Source organism: Cetorhinus maximus, chromosome 17 (assembly GCF_964194155.1).
Source record: "Cetorhinus maximus chromosome 17, sCetMax3.hap1.1, whole genome shotgun sequence".
NCBI lineage: Eukaryota > Metazoa > Chordata > Chondrichthyes > Lamniformes > Cetorhinidae > Cetorhinus > Cetorhinus maximus.
This window is the reverse complement of record NC_135895.1, coordinates 4,977,907-5,001,877: the sequence shown is the minus strand read 5'-3', so window position 1 is coordinate 5,001,877 and position 23,971 is coordinate 4,977,907. Positions and strand designations below refer to the sequence as shown.

General features: G+C 45.3%; 1 protein-coding gene across 1 annotated transcript in view; it reads right to left on the bottom strand.

Moving 5' to 3' along the window:
- The window catches only part of col24a1 (collagen type XXIV alpha 1), a 721,848-nt gene that overhangs the window by 108,947 nt on the left and 588,930 nt on the right, over positions 1-23,971 (bottom strand). The window contains exons 25-30 of the mRNA XM_078561886.1: positions 19,168-19,221; positions 11,911-11,964; positions 7,761-7,814; positions 1,607-1,660; positions 822-866; positions 661-705 (exon numbers count right to left, since the gene is read on the bottom strand). Of these exons, the coding sequence (XP_078418012.1) occupies positions 661-705; positions 822-866; positions 1,607-1,660; positions 7,761-7,814; positions 11,911-11,964; positions 19,168-19,221 (306 nt within the window). The remainder of the gene's footprint in view (positions 1-660; positions 706-821; positions 867-1,606; positions 1,661-7,760; positions 7,815-11,910; positions 11,965-19,167; positions 19,222-23,971) is intronic.

Sequence of the window (23,971 nt, the reverse complement as noted above, 5' to 3'; positions counted from 1 at the left end):
AGGGGTATAGACAGAATAAATGCGAGTAGGCTCTTTCCACTTAGATTAGGAGAAATAAACACGAGAGGACATGGCTTTTGGGTGAAAGGGGAAAGGTTTAGGGGGAACATTAGGGGGAAGTTCTTCACTCAGAGAGTGGTGAGAGTGTGGAACGAGCTACCATCTGACGTGGTAAATGCAGACTCACTCTTAAGTTTTAAGAATAAATTAGATAGATACATGGATGGGAGAGGTCTGGAGGGTTATGGACTAGGTGCAGGTCAATGGGACTAGCGGAATAATATTTTGGCACAGATTAGAAGGGCCGAATGGTCTGTTTTCTGTGCTGTAGTGTTCTATGGTTCTATGGTTCTATGGTCCTAAATGGAACAACAGCAGAGGAGTTCTCCCCCAAGTAGCCAAACTGTTTCCCTTAACCAGCCTCGCTAAAACAGGTTATCTGGCCATCATAATATTGTTGTTTGTGGGATCTTGCTGTGCTCAAATAGGCTGCTGCATTTCCCACATTACAAGAGTGACTGACTTCAAAAAAATCCTCCATTGGCTGTGAATCACTTCAGGTCACCCTGAGGTCATTGAAGGTTCCATAGAAATGCAGCCTTTTTTTTCTTTCCTTGACATTAAAAGACTTCATGTTCGAATATTCACGAGTACACTCACTGGAGCACCTTGAGCTCCCCTTTCTCCAGGATTACCAGCTTTACCCTGCAATTTAAAAAAAAATGGATGTTGAAAAATGGCACAGAAGCGATATGAGAGGATTGACTGGAGGAGGTTCTAATGAGTTTATGAACAACATCTTATCAATGATTCACACTTACAATAAGTCCAGTTTCACCTTTTGTGCCAAGTTCGCCTCTTTCTCCCTGGAAGGCAAAGATATCTTCATGTCACGACACGATAACAATAACTTCCAGTGTTCCGAGGAGTCATTAAATTTAACACTTTTAATGGTGACTCATGGCCCTGGTGAGGAATAGCTCCCCAACTCTCTTTCTCAACCCCGAGGCTAACTTTGTGAAATATAGGTTTACAAAGCATTGCCACCAATGTGGAAACGAGCAGAGTGAACGTTAGGTCCCTGCCTCTTGGCTGTTCATGTTGTTACAGAATGAGAATGTTAAAAAACATCAGCCACCCAGGCAGGTGCCAGCATCAAAACACTTTCTCATAAAGCAGCTGGGATCTACCGGTTCATTGAGTAACTTTTAAGGCAATTTTATTTTCGTGAGTAACAAACAGTTTTCCATTCTACAGGTTCATGCAGCAATTCAGCTACACGTTCAGTTAGTAAGATGCAAGCAAAATACTGAAGATGCTGAATATATGAAACAAAAACAGAAAAACACTGGAAAAGCTCAGCAGGTCCGACAGCGTCTGTGGAGAGAGAAACGGGGTTAAAGTTTCAATTCCGTATGACTCTTCTTCAGAGCTCTGAAAAAGACCCATACGGACTCGAAACATTAACTCTTGTTTTCTCTCTCTCCACAGACGCTGTCAGACCTGCTGAGCTTTTCCAGCATTTTTCTGTTTTTGTTCATTTAGCAACTTCAGTTCGGGTGAAAGGGTGTTCCAGAAATTCTACTCGTGGAAAGTAAACAATTACCTTGTTACCTTGGGGCCCATGTTCTCCTGGGGAACCATCCAAACCTCTCGGTCCCTAAAAAAATAGTTACAGTAAATCCTATTAAAAACTGCACGGCCTCTTCAGGTCCCCTGTGTGTCCCACCCACATTGCAAGTTCAGGTACAGCTCTTAACACTTATCACATGGTTCCCATCATTGAAATATATGATTGCAAAGGTCCTGGCGTTGGGAACCCGCTCAGTTGCACCGCTTACGTTCGGCACAACTGATGCAGGAGATCGTGGATTTCCAAACGCGAGTTACGTCCAGCACAAATGGAGTGGCTTCAATCTTTTCCAACAATTGCAAAGATCATCGCGTTGGAATGTTAAACTGACCGCGTCTCCAGGATGTATTCATCGCCAGTGGGAGCTTCCTCAGGTTATATTTGTTTGCAAGTCTTCGAGGAGTCTCCAGAAATTAAGCTAGTTCTTTTTGGGCACAAGGGCATTGACAGGAATGTTTTAAAAGCTTTAAACGTAAATTTTTAAAAATAATTACGAACTGGCTGCGATACCCCAATATAACAATTCAATATTTCTGTTGTAGTTCTTCAGAGTTACTTTCCTTAAAACCGTGTTACTCACAAGTGCCGGGGTCGACATCAAAATTGCTCATTGGTTTATTATAAATGCATTTTCGGCCATATTAAGCAAAATGCACCAAGTTGCCGCTCCTTAAATGCATCAGGGAATACTCCTTAATGCAAAGCGTGTTGTGAAAAAATGTTTGTTTTAAAATGCTGTCTGATTCACGGCAGTCTGGACGGTTTGGCGATATGCAAATGAGGAGGGTCTTCAGGCAAAAACACTTAGAGCCATAGAAAAGTTACAGCGCAGAACAAGGCCATTCTGCCCATCATGCCTGCGCATTCATGTCTCAAAACAGGCCTGTTTAGTGTGCAATTTACAGATTGATCATTGATTGCAACCAAGTAGAAACTCTTGGCCCTTGTGTGGTAATAGAAAAATAAAAAGAGACAAGAGGATTGTATTTACACCATCTCTAAGCGATGAAGGAGATACAGCATGCATTTTACACAACACCTTTAGTGTAATAATTATGAAGGGATGGGGGAGTGCAGTTATGTTAACTGGGCTGTTAATCCAGAGGCCGGAATGAATGATCTGGAGACAAAGACTGGGATTTTCAAAGGGCCATGGGGTCAGAACTCAAGTGCGGGTGGGATTTAAAAATCGCAGCCCCAGTGGTGGAGTTTGCATTCCAACGCCTCCAGGGTGGGTCCGAATTTTCAATAGGCCGGTAGTGGAGAGGGATTAGAGAAGGCGCTCGCCTCCAATTAATGGCCCATTAAGCTCCTTCAGCAGGGTGTTAAGGAGCCTCACTAAGACAGAATTAAATTTGCAAAGTTTTTCCTGGTGTGCCTTATGCACGCAGTGAACATCTGGTGGGTTAACCACAGGGCCCAAATGAATCCTGTTGAGGATGGGTTTGAGAGGAATCTGTGAGGCCAACTATTGCTGGCAAGAGAGTGCTGGCCCATACCTTATTGTGCAAGGCCGCTGTCCGACCTGTTCCACCTCCGTGGCCTCCCCAGGAACGGCCTGCTCTAATCGGCGAGGCAGTGGGAGCTCCAACATGGCTGCCATTTGCCTTTGCCGCTTGTGTCAGGCAGGCAGCTCCTGCCTCCATGTTGGCGCTGAGCAATTAGACCACTTGAGTTTGAAAATCGCGTCACAAACTTGGGCGCGGGGGTTGGTACCCAGAATTCATCCGGGTGTCGGGCTCCTGACCCCCCCCACACTGAAAATCTGGTCCATGAGTTCAAATCTCACCACAGAAACTGGGGAAGCTAAATTCAATTAATTAAATAATCATGGAATAAAAATCTTAACTCCTTCACAGTGGCTATGAAACTACTGGAATGTTGTAAAAACCCATCTGGTTCACGGATGTCCTTTACGGAAGGAAATCTGCCGTCCTTACTTGGTCTGGCCTACATGTGACTCCAGGCCGAGATAAGCCACTCAGCTGTATTCAAGAAGGTGGCCTCACTACGATGGCTCACTGCAACCTTCTCAGGGGCAATTAGGATGGGCAATAAGTGTTGGCCTTTCTAGTGACGGTCGATTCCAAGAGGGAGAAAGGAATAGAAGGATATGTTGATAGGATGAGGTGAAGTGGGGTGGAAGGAGGTTCGTGAGGAGAATAAACACCAGCATGGACCAGCTGGGCTGAATTTCCTGTTTTAGAGCTGCAAATATTTTGTAAGTCGTTAAGTTTTGTAAGTTTAGAAGGGGTTAAGAGTGTGAGATTGGAGTCTGACTTGATAGAATCACTTCCCTAGCGCCATAGAAAAGTTACAGCACAGAAGGAGGCCATTCGGCCAATCTTGTCCATGCCAGCCCGAGGACACCCAGGTGCCCTTTCTAATCCCACCTTCCTGCACCCGGCCCATAGCCCTGCATCTTACAGCACTTAAGGTGCAGATCCAGGTACTTTTTAAAAGAGTTTAGAGTTTCTGCCTCTACCACCAACTTGGGCAGCGAATTCCAGACACCCACTACCCTCTGCATAAAAAAGTTCTTCCTCATGTCCCCCCTACACCTTCTGCCACTTATCTTGAATCTAAGTACCCCGGTTCTAGAATTCTCCACCAAGGGAAACAATTTTATCCTGTCCACTCTATCTATTCCCCTCATAATTTTGTACACCTCAATCAAGTCACCTCTCAGCCTTCTTTGTTCTAAGGAAAATAACCCCGACCTATCCAATCTCTCCTCATAGCTACACTTTTCTAACCCTGTAGGACTTAAATGAATTGTTGGAATTTAGTGGCAATTTAGATTTTTTTTGAGGGCACTTTTATAAAATTTATTAATTTAATTTAATAATCTGAGTGGGATCTCAACTCTTAACCTGCCGGGTTTATTAATGCAGTGATGGCAGCCTCCATTTTGTGAGACAATGGTTTGTGCCAAGGTGGTCAACTCTGTGATCCTCTGGCAAGAGAGTCTCTGCCACACTTGCATGATGTGCTGGCCTCTGTTTCCTTGGCCTCTTCCAATGACCTTCCAAACAGTCAGCCTCCAGAGGTCACAGCCATCAGCGACTGTCTCCCAGTTGTCAGTGGCGATGTCCGCCATCTTCAAATCTCGTTTGCAGGTGTCCCTGTAAGGGAGGTATGGATGCCCAGGAGGTTTTGACCCAGTGGTCAGTTCACTGTACAGAAGGACTTGGGGCATGTGGCTGTCATCTATCTGGTGAATGTGGCTGAGACAGTGCCGACATCATTGGCTAAGCAATGAGTATACGCTGATGGAATTAGCACGCTCCAGGACCTCTGAGTTGGTGACCTTGTCCTGCAAAAAGATGTCGAGGATGCGTCTGAGACAGTGAAGGTGGAAACTGTTGAGCCTTTTCTCCTGCCGAGGTTATGTTGTCCAGGTCTCGCCACTGTAGAGGAGAGCACTGAGGACACAGGATCAGTAGACTCGGCGTTTAGTGTTCTCAGTCAGGTTACTGTTGTTCCACACTCTCTTCCTCAGCTTGGACACAACAACTGCAGCTTTTGTGATGTTAGTGTTGATTTCAGCATCAAGTGACAGATTGCTGGTGATTGTGGAGCCTGGATATGTGGAGCTATCAATAACCTCCAGTGTCACATTGTCAGTACTGATAGATGGCTGTATGGCAAGATCCTTTTATATCTCCCCCTTCTATCCCATTTTCTATCCTTTTTTCTATGCTCTCAGACCTGCTGAGTTTTTCCAGCATTTTCTGTTTTTGTTTCAGATTTCCAGCATCTGCAGTATTTTGCTTTTGTCTCGAGGTATGTTCCATTTTGCTTCTGCACTCTCTGTGTGGGTGTGTCAGAGATCACCTGTTCAATTGAGTCAAGGAGCTGTTGGTTTTACTGGGTGGGCAGAATGGCTGACATGGATACAAGGACGGCATTTCTGCTTTGAGTGAGAAAGCGTCTAGGATTGCATCCTCGTGCCAGGGAGTGATCTGTATCACAGTCAGTGCTGTGTGACTGTGTGTTGGGAAATGCTGTCACATCTGGTGATGATCAGATCCAGCTGGTGCCAATATCCTGACCTTGGATGTCTCCAGGACACCTCGTGTCATGGTTTATTCTGAAAGAAGGTGTTAGTTACACAAAGTTCATGTCTCTGTCCGTTCTCGTTTGTCTTTCCCAGGCCATGATGTTCGAGGCGTGAAGGTGATCCATGCCCACTCTTACACTGAAACCCCTCAGTAAGTGAAGATGTTCTGACTTAGGGATTCTGCTGATAACAGTGTTAAGCTCCTCCTGGGGAGGTGATGGTGTAGCAGTATTGTTGCTGGACTAGTGCTCTCGAGACTCAGGGTAATGCTCTGGTGGACCTGGGTTCGAATCCCACCACAGCAAATGGTGAAATTTATATTCGATAAAAAAAATTCTGGAATTAGAAGTCTAATGATGACCATGAATCAATTGTTCACTAATGTCCCTTTAGGAAAGGAAATCTTGCTGTCCTTACCTGGTCTGGTCCACATGTGACTCCAGACCCACAGCAATGTGGTTGACTCTGAAATGGTCTAGTAAGCCACTCAATTCTCAAGGGTAATTAGGAATGGGTAACAAATGGGCCAGTGACACCCACATCCCGTGAACAAATGAAAAAAAATAGAACCTGTCTTTCCTCTCTGTAGTGAAGCATAGAGGTAGATGGACAGAACACATTCTGAACCATTTATTTGGAGAGGGTGTCTATCATTGAGAGCAGCGAGTTCCTGACAGTGAAGACTATACTCTGTTCACACGGTTCCTCTGAACTCTTCCCCTGCCAGATGAACATGAAATGTTTCACTTTCAGTGATCTGCTCTCAGCAAGCCTGGTCTCTTGTCAGCTAGGTCAATGTTCAGCTACCAAGGTCCATGTCAACAATAGCCTGTCTTGCGCATGTTATCAACCAGCTGCAAGTCATCTGTCAGTCCCAGGCACATGGTCTTGACGGTCCAGCTTGCCAATCGAAGACTTGGCATCTTCTTTCTTTTATTTGTTCTGTTTTTGTTTGTCTGGTGTGATGGATTCTGTCCATTTGTTGAGTAGAGACTCTAAGCTCTGAGAACCCATTGAAGCAGATAGACCGGGGTGGGTCAGCGCCTTACTAGATGGGGGCTGACCAGTGGGACACAGTGGTCCCTCCCACTGTCGGACTCAGCACGTAGAGCCCGTTCTCTAAGCGAATCGAGTTGGGCTAATCACTTGTAACTGCTGTCTCCTGTGTTATATTAACGCACTGCAGCAAAATTGGAGTGTCCTCTGCAGGACACAAGCGGAGGTAAGACTGATGTATCTAGTGTCTGGGTGAGGAGAGTTAGCATACTTCCGGCTTTTGCATGCTGGTTTGCTACTCACTTTCAGCCCACACCGTTGGCTAACAGCAATGTGAGAAAGAGAGGCCAATGTGTAAGTCTCTGCCTGTTAGTACACAGCCTCTCCACTAGCAAGTCCTCAGCTGTGCCTCCTCATGGTAAGAAGCAGAAACTGGGTTCCTCACAACCTCAGGATAAAGCTTCAGAGGAACTCGGAGGAGTTTTGGTCCCCAGACATGCAGTGTGCACATGGAGATGCCTTGGCACTCATGAATCAAACTCCCAGCTACAGGCGATGAACTCCACCACCTTGTGGATACCTCAGGAGGGTTGAAGGCCAAGCAAGTAAACCCTGCCAAAAAGTATGGAGTGGAGCCCAAATCTGGATGTCGAAGTATGTCAGCTTTCCAGTAACTCCTGCAGCCACGTCGGTGCCAAACGCAGCACTTTGCATTTCTCTGCACTCACCAGGAAGGTCGAGAGGGGGATCCTGATGTATGGGCAGCCCAAAGTCTTCATAAAAATTCCAAAACCAACTCAGTCCCACCAACATTTCACCACCACGTCCTTTCCCACAAAGAAACAGCTGAAGGAAGTGCACTGCGCTGTCAAAGAACGGTAACGAGAGGAACCTGTCATAAACTTTGAAGCATCAGAAATCAGTTACCAGCCCAGTTACCAGCACAGAAATCCTCAGAGCTTCAGAAAATCCCACCTCGTAAATTCTCCAGGATTTGGGGCAAAACAGAGATTAGGTAATGGGGTGAGTTACAAAGCGAAACATTCCTGAATCATAAATGCCACTTACTCGTCTGCCTTTTGCACCTTGTATCCCCGGCGATCCTCTCCGTCCTGGAAGACCCTACAAGATAACAAATGAGCACTGATATCAGACTGAAGCTGATCCACCAACATCTCTGACAAGCTGCCTGTCCGGTCAGCCAGCACTCATTGGCAGCATTCCCACCTTTTAGTCAGGAAGAAGGATGTGAGCTCATTCCAGAGACTTCAAACGCATGATCTAGACCGACACACACATAGGCACAAGAGGAGGCTGCTTGACTCCTCGAGCCTGTTTTGCCATTCGGTGAGATCATGATTGATCTTTGACCTCACTCCGAGTGCAGGACTGAAGGAATGCTGCACTGTTGGAGGCGCCGCCTTCCCGATAAGATGTTAAATCTTTATCCTTTCAGGCAAATCGAAAAGGTATTATTTGAGGGGATGGGGGTGGGGGGTTAGGGATTCTCCACACGGTCTTGGACAATATTTATTCCTCAGCTCATACCACTAAAAGATAGATTATCTGTTCATTATCATGTAGCTGTTTGTGGGAGCTTATTGTGAACAAATTGACTGCCATGTTACCCACGCTAAAATAATGGTGACATTTTAGAAGTACAATATTGCTGAAAAGAGAGACATGTTGCTGAAGCTTTTCATCTTACACTCATCAGGACAAATGCAAGAATACCAAATTTCAAACAATCTCAACAATTTATACTGCAGGAGAAAAGAGTGCAGGTTGGTTGGCAGGTTGACTCTGATTAGCCACTCCCCATGGCAATGTCTCCTGGCCAATCAGAGTTGACTTGTCAACCAAACAGCACCCTTTTCTCCTGCAGCATAAATGGTCATGTTCATTTGAAATTTGACATTCTTGGATTTCACAGAATCACACAGTGCAGAAGAGGCCCTTCGGCCCATCGAGTCTGCACCGACATGTGAGAAACACCTGACCTACCTACCTAATCCCATTTACCAGCACTTGGCCCATAGCCTTGAATGTTATGACGTGCCAAGTGCTCATCCAGGTACTTTTTAAAGGATGTGAGGCAACCCGCCTCTACCACCCTCCCAAGCAGCACATTCCAGACCGTCACCACCCTCTGGGTAAAAGGGTTTTTCCTCACATCCCCCTCTGGGTAAAAGGGTTTTTCCTCACATCCCCCCTAAACCTCCTGCCCCTCACCTTGAACTTATGTCCCCTTGTGACTGACCCTTCAACTAAGGGGAACAGCTGCTCCCTATCCACCCTGTCCATGCCCCTCATAATCGTGTACACTTCAATCAGGTCGCCCCTCAGTTTTCTCTGCTCCAACGAAAACAACCCAAGTCTATCCAATATCTCTTCATAACTTAAATATTTCATCCCAGGCAACATCCTGGTGAATCTCCTCTGCACCCCCTCCAGTGCAATCACATCCTTCCTATAATGTGGCGACCAGAACTGTACACAGTACTCTAGCTGTGGCCTCACCAAGGTTCTACACAACTCCAACATGACCTCCCTACTTTTGTAATCTATGCCTCGATTGATAAAGGCAAGTGTCCCATGTGCCTTTTTCACCACCCTACTAACATGCCCCTCCACCTTCAGAGATCTATGGACACACACGCCAAGGTCCCTTTGTTCCTCAGAACTTCCTAGTGCCATGCCGTTCATTGAATACTTCCTTGTCAAATTACTCCTTCCAAAGTCTATCAGCTCACACTTTTCAGGGTTAAATTCCATCTGCCACTTATCTGTCCATTTGACTATCCTGTCTATATCTTCCTGTAGCCCAAGACACTCAACCTCACTGTTAACAACCCGACCAATTTTTGTGTCATCCGCAAACTTACTAATACTCCCCCCACATAGTCATCTATGTCGTTTATATAAATGACAAATAATAGGGGACCCAGCACAGATCCCTCTGGTATGCCACTGGACACTGGCTTTCAGTCACTAAAGCAGCCTTCTGTCATCACCCTCTGTCTCCTACAACTAAGCCAATTTTGAATCCACCTTATCAAATTACCCTGTATCTCATGTGCCTTTGCCTTCTTTATAAGTCTCCCATGTGGGACCTTGTCAAAGGCTTTGCTGAAATCCATATAAACTACATCAACTACACTACCCGCATCTACACACCTGGTCACCTCTTCAAAAAATGCAATCAAATTTGTTAGGCATGACCTCCCTCTGACAAAGCCATGCTGACTATCCCTGATCAAACCTTGCCTCTCCAAGTGGAGATAGATTCTCTCCTTCAGAACTTTCTCCAATAGTTTCCCTACCACTGACGTGAGACTCACTGGCCTGTAGTTCCCTGGATTATCTCTACAACCCTTCTTAAATAGCAGAGCCACATTAGCTGTTCTCCAGTCCTCTGGCACCTCCCCCATGGCCAGAGAGAAATAAAAAATTTGGGTCAGAGCCCCTGTGATCTCCTCCCTTGCCTCCCTCAGCAGTCTGGGACACAAATCATCCGGACCAGGAGATTTGTCCACTTCTAAGCCTGCCAACACCTCCAATACCTTGTCACTTCCTATATCAATTAGTTTAAGAACCTCACAGTCCCTCTCCCTGAGCTCCATACCTTCATCCTCATTCTCTTGGGTGAAGACAGACATGAAGTATTCATTCAACACTCTAGCAATATCCTCTGGCGCCACCCTTTGTCCCTTATGGGTCCTACTCTTTCCCTGGTTATCCTCTTCCCATTGATATACTTATAGAATATCTTGGGATTTTCCCTACTGTTACCAGCCAGAGTTTTCTCATATCCCCTCTTTGCTCTCCTAATTGCTTTCTGAAGCTCCACCCTGCACTTTCTGTACTCCACTAATGCCTCCGCTGATTTGCTTCCCTTGTACCTGCTAAAAGCCTCTCTTTTCCTTCTTATTGTAATCTGAATATCTCTGGTCATCCATGGTTCTCTGGGCTTGTTACTCCTTCCTATCACCCTAGAGGGAACATGTTGAGTCTGTACCCTCCCCATTTCCTTTCTGAACACCCCCCACTGTTCCTCTGTAGATTTCCCCACAAGTAGCTGTTCCCAGTCTACCTTGGCCAGATCCTGCCTTATTTTACTAAAATCCACTCTCCCCCAATTCAAAACATTTTTTTGCAACTTGTCGATTTCTTTGTCCATAACAAGCTTAAACTGTACCATGTTGTGGTCACTATCACTAAAATGCTCCCCCACCACCACCTCAGCCACCTGTCCGGCTTCATTCCCCAGAATTAGGTCCAGCACTGCACCATCCCTTGTTGGGCCCTTTACATATTGACCTAAAAAGTTCTCCTGTACACATTTCAAGAAATCCACTCCATCCAAGCCCTTAACACTACGTCTATCCCAATTAATGTTGGGAAAGTTGAAATCACCTAATATAATTACCCTGTTGTTATTGTTTTTACATACCTCCACAAATTGTGCACATATTTGCTCCTCAATTTCCCGCTGACTATCTGGGGGTCTATAATAAACACCTAACAATGTGGCCGCCCCTTTTTTTATTCCTAAACTCTACCCACAAAGCTTTAAGGTTGGCGGGCAGGCCGGGAGCCCTGGCGGGCTTCAGAAAAAGCATCAAACCTCATCCACGGGCTTTGCAAGAAAGGTTTCAATAAGACTTATGGACATGTCCCAACTCATGTGACAGTGTCATATGAGGGGACATGGCAGGGAAAATGTTTAAACACGTTTATTGAAAGTTTTATTTCAGAGCTGATCTCCCTGAGGCTGCGCTTTGCCTGAGGGCGATCTGTGTATCTATGTGCTCTTTCACCCGCATGCGCAAAAGAACGCACTCCCGGCTGAGGGAGTCCCCTCCCCCCCTTTACCCGCGCAAGGAGCGCACAGCTCTTCCTGGCGGACGTCATGTTGGGCGGGCCTTAATTAAAACGGTGGCACGCCCCCCAACCGGGGGCGCCGATCGGAGGGGCACCCGCTCCTGCACTCCCCCACCAATGGGGGGAACATTTTTCCCTTGAATTTCGCACACTGGATATAGGAACATAAAAGACAGCAGCAGGAGTTGACCATATGGCTCCTCGATCCAGCCCCACCATTCAATGCTATCAATATCACTTATGGAGGGGGGACTGGGACCAAAATGAAATTAGCTTGCGCGATGAGTTCAATTTGAGAATCTTTTTATATTAATGTTATAAAATATTTACTCACTGGCAGTCCCTGTGGTCCTACTGGACCAGGTATTCCTGGAGGTCCCATGTAACCCTGTCAAAGTAAGCAACATAAACAGAAGAATTAATATCATCCATGGATATTTCCACCCGATCTATAATCCTGTGCAGTAACAAACTGGGTGGTTGGGAATTCCTTGGTGGATTTCCAACCACATTAGTTACTGTTTAACACATTTTTTTTTTATTCATGGGATGTGGGTGTTGCTGGCTAAGCCAGCATTTATTGCCCATGCAGAGGGCATTTAAGAGTCAACCACATTGCTGTGGGTCTGGAGCAACATGTAGGCCAGACCAGGTGGAGACAGCAGATTTCCTTCCCTAAAGGGCTTTAGTGAACCAGGTGGGTTTTTTACGACAGCAATGGTTTCATGATCATCAGATTTAATTTATTGGATTCAAATTTCACAATCGGCCATGGTGGGATTTGAACCTGAGTTCCCAGAGCATTACACTGGGTCTCTGAAACACTAGTCAGTGACTATACCACCATATTTGAAAGTCAAGAGTTGAAATCCCTTGTGAGGCACAGGATTTTGTGATTCACAGTGGTCACTGAGGTCTGGGTAAGTTGCTGAGAAATCCATAGGATCTGTGTTGGTCGCAGTTGTCATCTAATAAGTAGTGTGATGTGTTCGACCACAGTTTGCCTGTTAATTCATAATTACCTCCTGGTAATTCTGAATGTTAGAGTAAAAGATTTTGCACAGAGAAGCTTGTTTTGTTTGTTTAAAATGGTAGGATCTTGTGGCTTTATTCTGCTAGTGGGTAACTGGGATTTCAAACAACTTCTACTTTAATCAAAAAGTTACTGGTCCCTAACTGGATCGTAATGCACTCTTATCTAGGCACCTCATAATTTTATGCGCTTCATTTAAATCTCCTCTCAGCCTCCAATGCTCCAAAGAAAACAAGCCCAGCCTATCCAATCTTTCCAACTAAAATTCTCCATTCCCAGAAACATCCTTGGAGATCTGCTCTGTACCCGTTCTAATGCAATCATATCTTCCCTATAGCATGGCGACCAGAACCACACACAGGACTCCTCCAGCTGTAGCCTGACTTGTGTTTTATACAGTTCCAGCATAATTGCCCAGGTCTTGTGTTTTATGTCTCAGCTAATAAAGACAACTTATCCTGTGTACCTTCTTCGCTGCTTTATATACCGATCCTGTTGCCTTCAGAGATCTTTGGACATGCTCTCCTCTGTTCCTCTACACCGCTCTGTATCCTACCATTTATTGTGCATTCCCTCACCTTGTTAGCCTTCCCTAAATACATTACCTCACACTTCTCCAGACTGAATTCCATTTCCCATTTTTCCATCCACCTGACTGTTTCATTGGTATCTTCCTGCAGTCTAAAGCTTTCTTCTTGGTTACCAACCATACAGCCAATTATTGCATCACCTGCAAACTTCTTGATCATAATTCCTACATTCAAGTCCAAATCATTGATATATATCACAAAAAAACATGGGAGCCAGTACTGAGCCCTGTGGAACTCCACTGGAAACAGCCTTCCAGTCACAAAAACACCCATCAATCATTACCCTTTGCTTCTTGTCTCTCAGCCAATTTTGGGTCCACTTTCCCTTGGATCCCATGGGCTTTTACTTTTGTGACCAGTCCGCCATGTGGGACCTATCAAATGTCTTGCTAAAATCCAAATAGACTTAGATGAAATGAACTACCTTCATCATCCCTGGTTATTACCTCAAAAAATGTCACCATGTTCATCAGAAATGACTTTCTTTTGACAAATCCACACTGACTGTCTTTGATTAATCTGTGTCTTCCTGAATGAAGATTTACCCTGTCCCTCAGAATTTTTCCAATAACTTTCCCACAACCAAGGTTAGGCTGACTAGCCCATAGTTACTCAGGCTATCTCTTTCTCCCATTTTGAAACAATGGTATAACATTGGCTGTCCTCCAGTCCTATGGCACCCCCACACCTGTAGTCAGAGAGGATTGGAAAATTTACCATCCTACCTAGAAGGACAAGGGCAGCAGATTCATGGGAACACCAGAAACTGCAAGTTTCCCTCCAAGCCACTCGTCATCCTGACTTGGAAATATATCGCCGTTCCTTCACTGTCGCTGGGTCAAAATCCTAGAACTCCTTCCCTAACAGCACCGTGGATGTACCTACACCACATGGACTGCAGAGATTCAAGAAGGCAGCTCACCACCACCTTCTCAAGGGAAATTAGGCATGGGCAGTAGATGCTGGCCCAGCCAGTGACGCCCACATCCCGTGAAAGAATAAATAAAAAATAAAGATTTATATACATTTTACAGAGCAGAAACAGGCCATTCAACCCAGCTGGCTCATTCTAGCTTATTGGTCCATCTATCTCCTCACTGAGTGCAATTTGGCTTCATTGGCTGTGAAGCACCTTGGGACACCCTGAAATATCGGGTTAGTTGAATGTCACAATTATTCTCTCACAGTGGTTATGGCCATAGGCTAATATACTGGACTAATAATCCACAGATCCTGAGCTAATAACTTAGGAAATGCGAGTTCACATCCCAACACCATAGCATCTTCAGAATAAAGGAAAACTGTCTGGAAATAAAAAGCTGACATTAGTAAAAAGTGACCATGAAGTCGTTGATTGTCACAAAAACTCAACTTATTTCATTATAGGGGGGAAAACCATCCATTTCTACCTGATCTGGGCCTACATGTGACTCCAGCTCCATTCCAACATGGTGGACTCTTAACTGCCCACTCAAGCCCCTTAGTTGCACAAGGAGTGACTAGAGATGGGCAATAAATGTAATAAATAAATATCGGATTAGCCATAATCCCAAGAACAATACGATTTGATCGGAGAATTGTGTATTACACAAAGAGGCCATTTGACCCATCGTGCCAATGTTGGTGCTGTGATAGAGCGATCCGTTTACTTCCATTGACTAAAACTTTAGAGCTCCAGAATTAAACATCCATTAAAATAAAAACAGTTTTTAAACATTACCCTTTTAAAAAAATTCTAACATCACCTTCTAAAACATATAAACGCAGAATCACAGAGTGTTCTCGACAAATGAGGCCTTTGCCCCAAGAAACAGCTTGTTCAGTAGCTGTTTATTGCCCTGTATACTTTAAGAGTTGCTACACTTAATTGCGAACATTTCCTCTGTTTTTTTGGTTGGTCTGTGTAATCCCTCTTTTCAAAAAAAAAACTGTAAATTGGGGGTCTCTTGTACAAACTGTAAGGTCTGCTCTGCGTTTCCTTTAATCTTCCCCTTATAACCGAGCAATTAGAAAATTCACATTAAACTAATTTGCTGCCTGTTGCACTGAAATGGATCCGGCTGACTGCTCCTCCATCGCAGCAATCATAAGCCATAAAAAGGTCGTTGCTCTGACTACAACTAGGGTTCCCCGTAACTTTCAAACTCTCGTATAATGATCAGGTGCAATCCACCTGACGCCTGCAATAAAATGAGTTTCTGGATTGGGACCAGAAACGTGAGGCTGGTTGAATGTTGTTGCTCCCTAGTGTATATTGAGTAGAATGGGCCTTTGCCCCCTGACATTTAGAAGAGTGAGAGGTGATCTCATTGAAATGTATAAAACTCTTAAGAGGGGCTTCAGGGGATGGAAGCTGCGAGGCTGTTTCCCCTGACCGGAGAGTTTAGAACTCGGGGTCAAGGTCTGAGGATAATGGGACGGCCATTTTAAATCGGGATGAGGAGAAGTTTCCTCACGCAAAGGGTTGTGTATATTTGGAATTCTCTACCCCGGAGGGATAGTCATTGGGCATAATGGCAAGTTTCTGCTCTGTAAATTGTATGTAAATCGATGGGCAGAATATTAAGCTCGGTGGTGGGGGGCGTGTGCCCCACCCAGCCAAGTGTAAAATGACATGCCATGATGTCGGGACCACGATATTTCGTACGGTGGGCGCACACCGGACTGGGCAGTGCACCCGCCGACAATTAAAAGGCCTGTTAAGGCCATTAAAAAGGGAATTAAATTCAAATTTACGCTGACCGTCCAATCTAACGGTTGGCCAGTAGGCGAAAAGGCCCAGCGGCCTTCGCACTTTTAAGGAAACCTCATCCCGAGCAAATATAAAAATAAGATAAAAATTTTACTCTCGAATTAAAAACATGTCCCTGCTCATGTGACAGGGTCACACGAGGGGACATGTTTTATGACATTTTTATTTTATTTATTTATTTTTTTTAAACAGCTCTTCATCTCCCTGAGTCAGCGCTGTGCCTCGGGGAGATTATGAAGGGCTCACTCACACACCGGCCCCGCTCACCCTCCTCCCTCCCCCGCCCGCACAAGCAGCGCTGGGTGCTGCCGCTCGCGTTCCACACTGGGTGGGCCGGGCCAGCATGAAATCGCGGTGTGGCGCCGATCGCAGCCGGCAGCCGGCTTCCCATAAGGCTTTTCGAACCAAAATTTTGGCATTAATAACAACACGTCCTGATCTCGATTTGTAATTTTGTTTTATCTTTACAGCTTTGATAAATGCCCTGTATTCAGCATCTTTCCCTCAATTATAGAAATCTCAAATCGACACTGGATTAGAACTGAGGAAATGTGAGGGCAGCTCGATACAGCTACGGCAAACGCACCTCCTTAGGTTTAGCTCACTCAATGCTTTCATTTGTATCCCTGTGTCACAATGCAGCTTGCAAAATCTCAATGAATAACAATCTGGCAAATATAGAAAGGAAGAGGGCCCTTCATTCCCGAGCCAAGATCCCTGTCATGATGTTCCAGGAACTGCAATTGATATTCCTTTTGATGTCAACATAGAATTACTTAGAACTTACAGCACAGAAAAGGACTGTTCAGTTCAAATGTCCAGGCTTGTGCTTGGACATGCTTGTGAGTACCACATTCTCACCAATGTCTGGGTAGTTTCTCCTGAATTCCCTGTTGAGTTTATTAGTGACTATCTTATATTTATCAGTCCCTGGTTTGGCACTCAACCACAATGGGAAACATTTTCTCCACAGTTACCCTCACCAACTCCTCTATAATTTTAAACGCCTCTAACAAGTCAGGCCTCAGTCTTCACACTTTCCCGGAGGAAAGAGCCCCAGGCTGTTCTAACAGGCCAGATTTTCCGGTCCTGCCTGCCTGCTGTGGGATCGGGAATTCCCGCCCGCGGTCCAAGGACCTTCCGATGGTCAGTCAAATGTTCCGTCTCGCTCGCGATGATTCCTGTGTAAGCAGGACCAGGAAATCCCAGCCAAACCCTTTACTAAGCAAGCACATCACTAAGGAAGAGCCGTAACACCTGAGTTCTTGCATTCAGGTTGTTCAATTTTAGAATGAACTGTGAATTTCTGTGACAAACCAAGGTTGAACTGGCTGAAATCTTTGTCTAGTTTTACTCGATAACTGAGGCAAATAGCGAGTGTGAGGTCCAGCAAGTGTTCAAAGGAAGCTATCTTTTTTTTCGAACCCGGGTCCCTAGAGCATTACCCTGCGGCTGTGGAACACCAGTCCATTGACAACACCACCGCGTCACTGTTTCCCCTGAATTTGGGGAAACGCGATTTGAGACCACTTTACAAACCTGACGTCTCCCATCTTGCACCTTCCAAAAACTTTGGGTTCATCCAAAACTCTGCTGCCCGTGTTCGAACTCACACCATGCCCCATTCCCCCATTACCCCTGTGCTCACGGACCTACATTGGCTCCCACTCTGCTCATTCCTTGATTTTAAAATTCTCACCCCTGTTTTCGAATCCCTCCATTGCTTAACTGCTCCCTACCTGTGTAACCTCCGCCAGCTCTACAACCCTCCGAGATCTCTGCCCTCATCCAATTTTAGCTTCCTGTACATCCCGATTTTAATCACTTTGCCATTGGCAGCCTTCGGCTGTCTGGATCCTAAGCTCTGGAGTTCCCTCCCTAAACCTTCCTGTGTTTCTCTCCTCCTTTAAGACACTCCTAATATTCTACCTCTTTGACCAAGTTTTAGTCACCTTTCCCAATATCTCATTTTGTGATTCAGTGCAAAGTTTTGTCTGATGACTTTCCTGGGAAGCACCTTGGGATGTTTCACTACATCAAAGTTGCTATATAAATGAAAGATTTTTCTTCTGCTGCATTTTCAAGCCTTTCTGGGCTTTTTAAGCTTGTGATGACAATCCTCCTTCTGTGACTTATGCACTTTGCAATTACATCGCAGGTTCCGCCTCAGGCAGTACCTGTAGAGTGTGGATGTAACTGGTTATTTGGAATTATACTGCTGATGGTGTATCGCCACTGGTCCAGCATTAATTTTAATGTTAAGGATGAACAATGTGATGGCAAGACCAGCATTCGTTGTCCATTCCTAAACTGCCCTCAAAGTGAGTGGAGTGGCTTGTTTGGTCATTTCAGAAGCTATCTCCGAGTCAACCACATTGCTGTGGGTCTAGAGTTACATGTAGATCAGGTAAGGACGGCAGATTTCCTTCCCTAAAGGGCATTAGTGAACCAGATGGGTTTTTATGACAATTGATGATGGTTTCATGGTCACCATTACTGATACTGGCTTTATATTCCAGGTCTTATTGAATTCAAATTCCATCAGTTGCTGTGGTGGGATTTGAACCCATGTGTTCTAGAGGATGAATCTGGGTTTCTGGATTATTAGCCCAGTGGCATTACCACCACTATGCCACCATCTCCCTAATTTAAATCTAATTTTAAATACTTGGTAAATGTCCAAGTGGTGAGAGACTGCCTGATGTTTTCAGACCTATACCACTCCTTTTGTCATGTTATGCATTCAAACCCACTCTAAACCTTATAGCTTTGTAAATACATGCAATATTTGAAAACTGATGAATGTTTCAATTGTTCAAAGGGTCAAGTCGAACCTTTGCTGGAATTTCAAACCCCACCAGGAGAATTGGAAAGGACAATGGAACATTGGAACAGAAGGAGGCCATTCAGCCCCTAGAGCCTGTTCCGCCATTCAATTGGATCATGGCTAATTGAAGGGCTATGGGGACAGGGTGGAGAACTGGGACTGGCTAAATTACCAGAACAAATTTGACAGGCCTAATGGCCTCCTTCCCTGCTGTAACCATTCTATGATTTTAACTCTAACTCCTTGCCATGGTTCTGTTAGCCATAATATCCTGACCCAACAAAGCATGTAGAAATGGAAAATTAACATGAACAATTGGGATTGAACCTGGATTTAACATTGAGAAACCTGATGATCTTCACGTAAGGTATATCTGAGTTACTGCTTACCATGGATCCTTTCTCTCCAGAAGGTCCCAAAGGACCTGGATCACCACGATCACCCTGGATTAAGGAGAAAAATCACAATGTCAAGCAATGGCCTCCTTCATAGTCAAGCAGTCAAACGATCATTGCAAGCACTCAAAATCTCTCCATCTTATTCCAAACTCAACAATGAAACATGAAAGTGTAAGAAGTGGGGCTGGAACAGGCTATTTGGCCCTTCAAGTCTGCTGTACCATTCAACAAGATCATGGCTGATCTTCTATCTCAACCCCATCTTCCTGCACTATCCCTATATCCCCTAATTTCCTTTGTAGCCAAAAATCTATTGCCCTCTATCTTGAATATACTCAAAAAGACTGAGCAGCCACAGCTCTCAGGGGTAGAGAATTCCAAATATTCATACCCCTATGAGTGAAGAAATTTCTCCTCTTCTCAGTCCTACCCCTTATTCTGAGACTGTGATCCCATGTTCTAGATTTCGCAGCCAAGGGAAACATTTTCTCAGCATCTACCCTGTCAAGTCCTATTAAAATGTTTTATGTTTCAATGAGGTCTCCTCTCAGTCTTCTGAACTCCAGGAAATATGGGACTAGTCTACTGAATCTCTTCACATAGGACAATCCTTTCATCCCAGGAACCAGTCTGATGAATCTTTGGTGCAGTCCCTCTAGGGTAAGTAAAAACAAAATGCTGGAGAATCTCAGCAGATTTGGCAGCATCTGTGCAGAGAGAAACAGAATTAATGTTTCGAGTTCAATGTGTCTCTTTTTTTGGAACTCAGAACTCTAGGGCAAGTATGTTCTTCATAAGGAGAGCAAAACTGTACACAGTACTCCAGATGTGGCCTCAACAATGCCGTGTGTGCGTCAGTTGTAGCAAGGCTTCTTTACTCTTAAAACATATTTTTCAATTTGGATCAGATCAAAAGATAAACTCTGCACAAATTGGTTGACATGCTTCCTATAGTGAAATTTTAACAAAGTACTTCATTGGCTTTAAGCTGCTTCGGGACATTCTAAAGTTGTGAAAGATGCTATATAAATGCAAATTCTATTTTTAACACAGGCAGGCTGATGATATTGATTTGATGTGGATCATTATTCTTTTGATGATCACTGTCACAACACAAAGCATATATGTGCGCTTCCCATAGACTTTGCGTGTTAAGAGTATAGATTTGTCACTACACTGAAATAACCCTTTCCCCTTCAGGCAGGCTGAGTATCAAACATCTGTCAGACAAATATAAATTGCTAAGAATTTGAATCACTCGAACCCCCAGGCATATTTCCATCTCCAAAACAGATTCCTGTGGATTTACCTCAGAATTGTGAGAATTCAATACTCGTGCCAAGTCCGGATTACCCATCACTTCCTGTGCTTACTGACCTACTTGGCTCCCAGTTCAGCAATGCCTCGAATTTAAAATTCGCAGCCTTCTTTTTAAATCCTTCCATGGCCTTACCCCTTCCCCACCTCTGTAACCTCCTCTGGCCCCACAACCCTCTGAGATCTCTGCGTTCCTCCAATTCTGGCCTCTTGTGGGTCCTTGATTTCCATGGCTCCACCACTGGTGGCTGTGCCTTCAGCTGCTGGGGCCCTAATTCTGGAATTCCCTCCCTAACCCTCTCTGACTCTCCACCTCTCCTCCTTTCTTTAAGTATCTCCACAGCACCTGCCTCGTTCACTCCTTTGGCCATCTGCCCTAATACCTCTTCAGGTGATTCGCTGTCAAGTTTTGTTTGATAATGCATTGATGAAGAGCCTTGGCTATTTTGCTATGTTAAAGTAGCTATATAAATATCGGTGGTTGTTCTCGTCTCTCACTCTTGAATGAGATCAACCAGATGGACTGGGTTGCACTGGCTGTCTCTCAATAACTATCAGAAAATGCAGATAAATACCTTTCAGCGCTTAAGGAGTGCCTGTGGCCTTTGCACAGCCTGCAGCATTAGAATCATAGAATCTTCCGGTATAGAAGGAGGCCATTTGACCCATCATGCCTGTACCAGCTCTTAGAAAGAGCTATGCAATTAGTTCCACTCCCCTGCTCTTTTCCCATAGCCCTACAAAAGTGATCCAATTCCCTTTTGAAAGTTACGATTGAATTTACCTCCACCACCTTATCAGGCATCACATTTCCGATCAGAATAAAAGAGAAGAAACTCTTGCTTTTCGTTCTTTTGCCAATCATATTACTTTGAGTTATTTGCAAATTGTTGTTTCTGATAGAGGAAAAGCATCCATCATCATTGTGCACAGTTCGAGGTCATTACCAGTCACAACATAAAATACTCTTCCCCATTTCCCTCCTACATCTCTGGCAAAACCTTAACCTATGTCTTTTTTTATTCTTTCACGGGATGTGGGCATCGCTGGCTGGGCCAGCATTTATTGCCCATCCCTAGTTACCCCTTGAGAAGGTGGTGGTGAGCTGCCTTCTTGAACCGCTGCAGTCCATGTGGTGTAGGTACACCCACAGTGCTGTTAGGGAGGGAGTTCCAGGATTTTGACCCTGCGACAGTGAAGGAACTGTGATATAGACAAAATCCTGGGAACTCCCTCCCTAACAGCGCTGTGGGTGTACCCACACCACAGGGACTGCAGCGGTTCAAGAAGGCAGCTCACCTCCAGCTTCTCAAAGGCAACTAAGGGATGGTCAATAAGTGCTGGCGATGATGCCCACATATCATAACCAAATAGAAAATACTTGCCACTTTGGTACTCAATACTCTATTTATGAAGCCCAAGATCCCATGTGCTTTTCTAACCATTCTCTCAATACGTCCTACCACCTTCAAAGATCTATGTAAATGCACCAGGTCCATCCGTCTTGGCACGCTTTACAACTGTGCATTCAGTCAATGTTGCCTCTCCCCATCCCTTCGATCAAAATGCATCACTTCACATTTCTCTGTATTAAGTTCCTTCAGCCACTTGTCTGTCCATTCTGCTAGCCTCTCTATGGACCCTGTTGCAGTCCATTGGTGTCTGCCACACCTCCAAGTTTGGTATCATTGGCAAGTTTTGAAATTTTACCCTGTATTCCAATATTCCAGTCATTTATATATCAATAAAAGCAATGGTCGTGGCCCTGACCCTTAGAGAGCACCGCCATCCTCCAGTCTGAAAAATAACCATTGAATACCACTCAGTTTTTTCAATCCTTCAGCCACGATTTTTATCCAAGCTGACACAGGCCCTCCTATTCCACGGGCCTCAATTATTTTAAACCAGCCTTTTATGCGGTGGTGTGTGGAAGGTGAAAACAAAATAGCCGTGAATATGATTAATAAGCCCCAGAGGCTGGGGTTCTCCGGACCCGTTGTGATGGGACCTGCCGTGGGAGATACAGCGACCCAGCTAAAAGCCCATTGACTTTCAGTGGAAGCGGACAATCCCGGCAGCGGGCGTCCGGGGGCGGGGTGGAGAATCCCGGCCAAAGTATCTATTAGCCGTCCATTAAAAGGGGGGTTGGGGAGGCAGCCTCACAGTCTGACTCTTAAATTGAGGACCACACGGTTAGGGTTGTTTCGATAAATTGGACAATATTTGTAACTATTAACACTAAGGGACTGTCTCAAAATTTTCCTTTCCTGTTCCTTGTGGAACAGCTGCCTGGATGTTATCTGATACTCTCCAAGAAAGGCATCTGTATCAAATTCCTCTTGTTCACTCTATGAAAAGCAATCATCACCAACAAAGGCAATGGCTCAGTTAAAATAACAAACACAGGAACTCAATATGACTGTTAAGCATTCCTGCTATACCATCACAATGTAATGTCTGGGCTACTGTTTCATTTGGGGATTGTGTAGAATTATGAACTGTTTACTTCATTTTGAAATGTTCTGCATTAGCCATGCACTGGCAGATGCTGGAAACAAGCAATGGAATACTCAATACTGAATTGTCAATGCTGTATAGCAACGGTGACAGCTATAGCTCATTGGGAGCGCACTGTCAGAGGGTCAGTACTGAGGGAGTGTTGCACTGTCAGAGTGTCAGTACTGAGGGAGTGCTGCACTGTCAGAGGGTCAGTACTGAGGGGGTGCTGCACTGTCAGAGGGTCAGTACTGAGGGAGTGCTGCACTGTCAGAGGGTCAGTACTGAGGGAGTGCTGCACTGTCAGAGGGTCAGTACTGAGGGAGTGCTGCACTGTCACGGGGTCAGTACTGAGGGAGCACTGCACTGTCAGAAGGTCAGTACTGAGGGAGCACTGCACTGTCAGAAGGTCAGTACTGAGGGAGTGCTGCACTGTCAGAGGGTCAGTACTGAGGGAGCACTGCACTGTCAGAAGGTCAGTGCTGAGGGAGTGCTGCACTGTCAGAGGGTCAGTACTGAGGGAGCGCTGCACTGTCAGAGGGTCAGTACTGAGGGAGTGCTGCACTGTCAGAGGGTCAGTACTGAGGGAGTGCTGCACTGTCAGAGGGTCAGTACTGAGGGAGTGCTGCACTGTCAGAGGGTCAGTACTGAGGGAGTGCTGCACTGTCAGAGGGTCAGTACTGAGGGAGTGCAGCACTGTCAGAGGGTCAGTACTGAGGGAGTGCTGCACTGTCAGAGGGTCAGTACTGAGGGAGTGCTGTACTGTCAGAGAGTCAGTACTGAGGGAGTGCAGCACTGTCAGAGGGTCAGTACTGAGAGAGCACTGCACTGTTGGAGGGTCAGTACTGAGGGAGCACTGCACTGTCAAAGGGACAGACTGAGGGAGTGCTGCATTGTTGGAGGGTCAGTACTGACGGAGCACTGCACTGTTGGAGGGTCAGTACTGAGGGAGCACTGCTCTGTCAAAGGGACAGACTGAGGG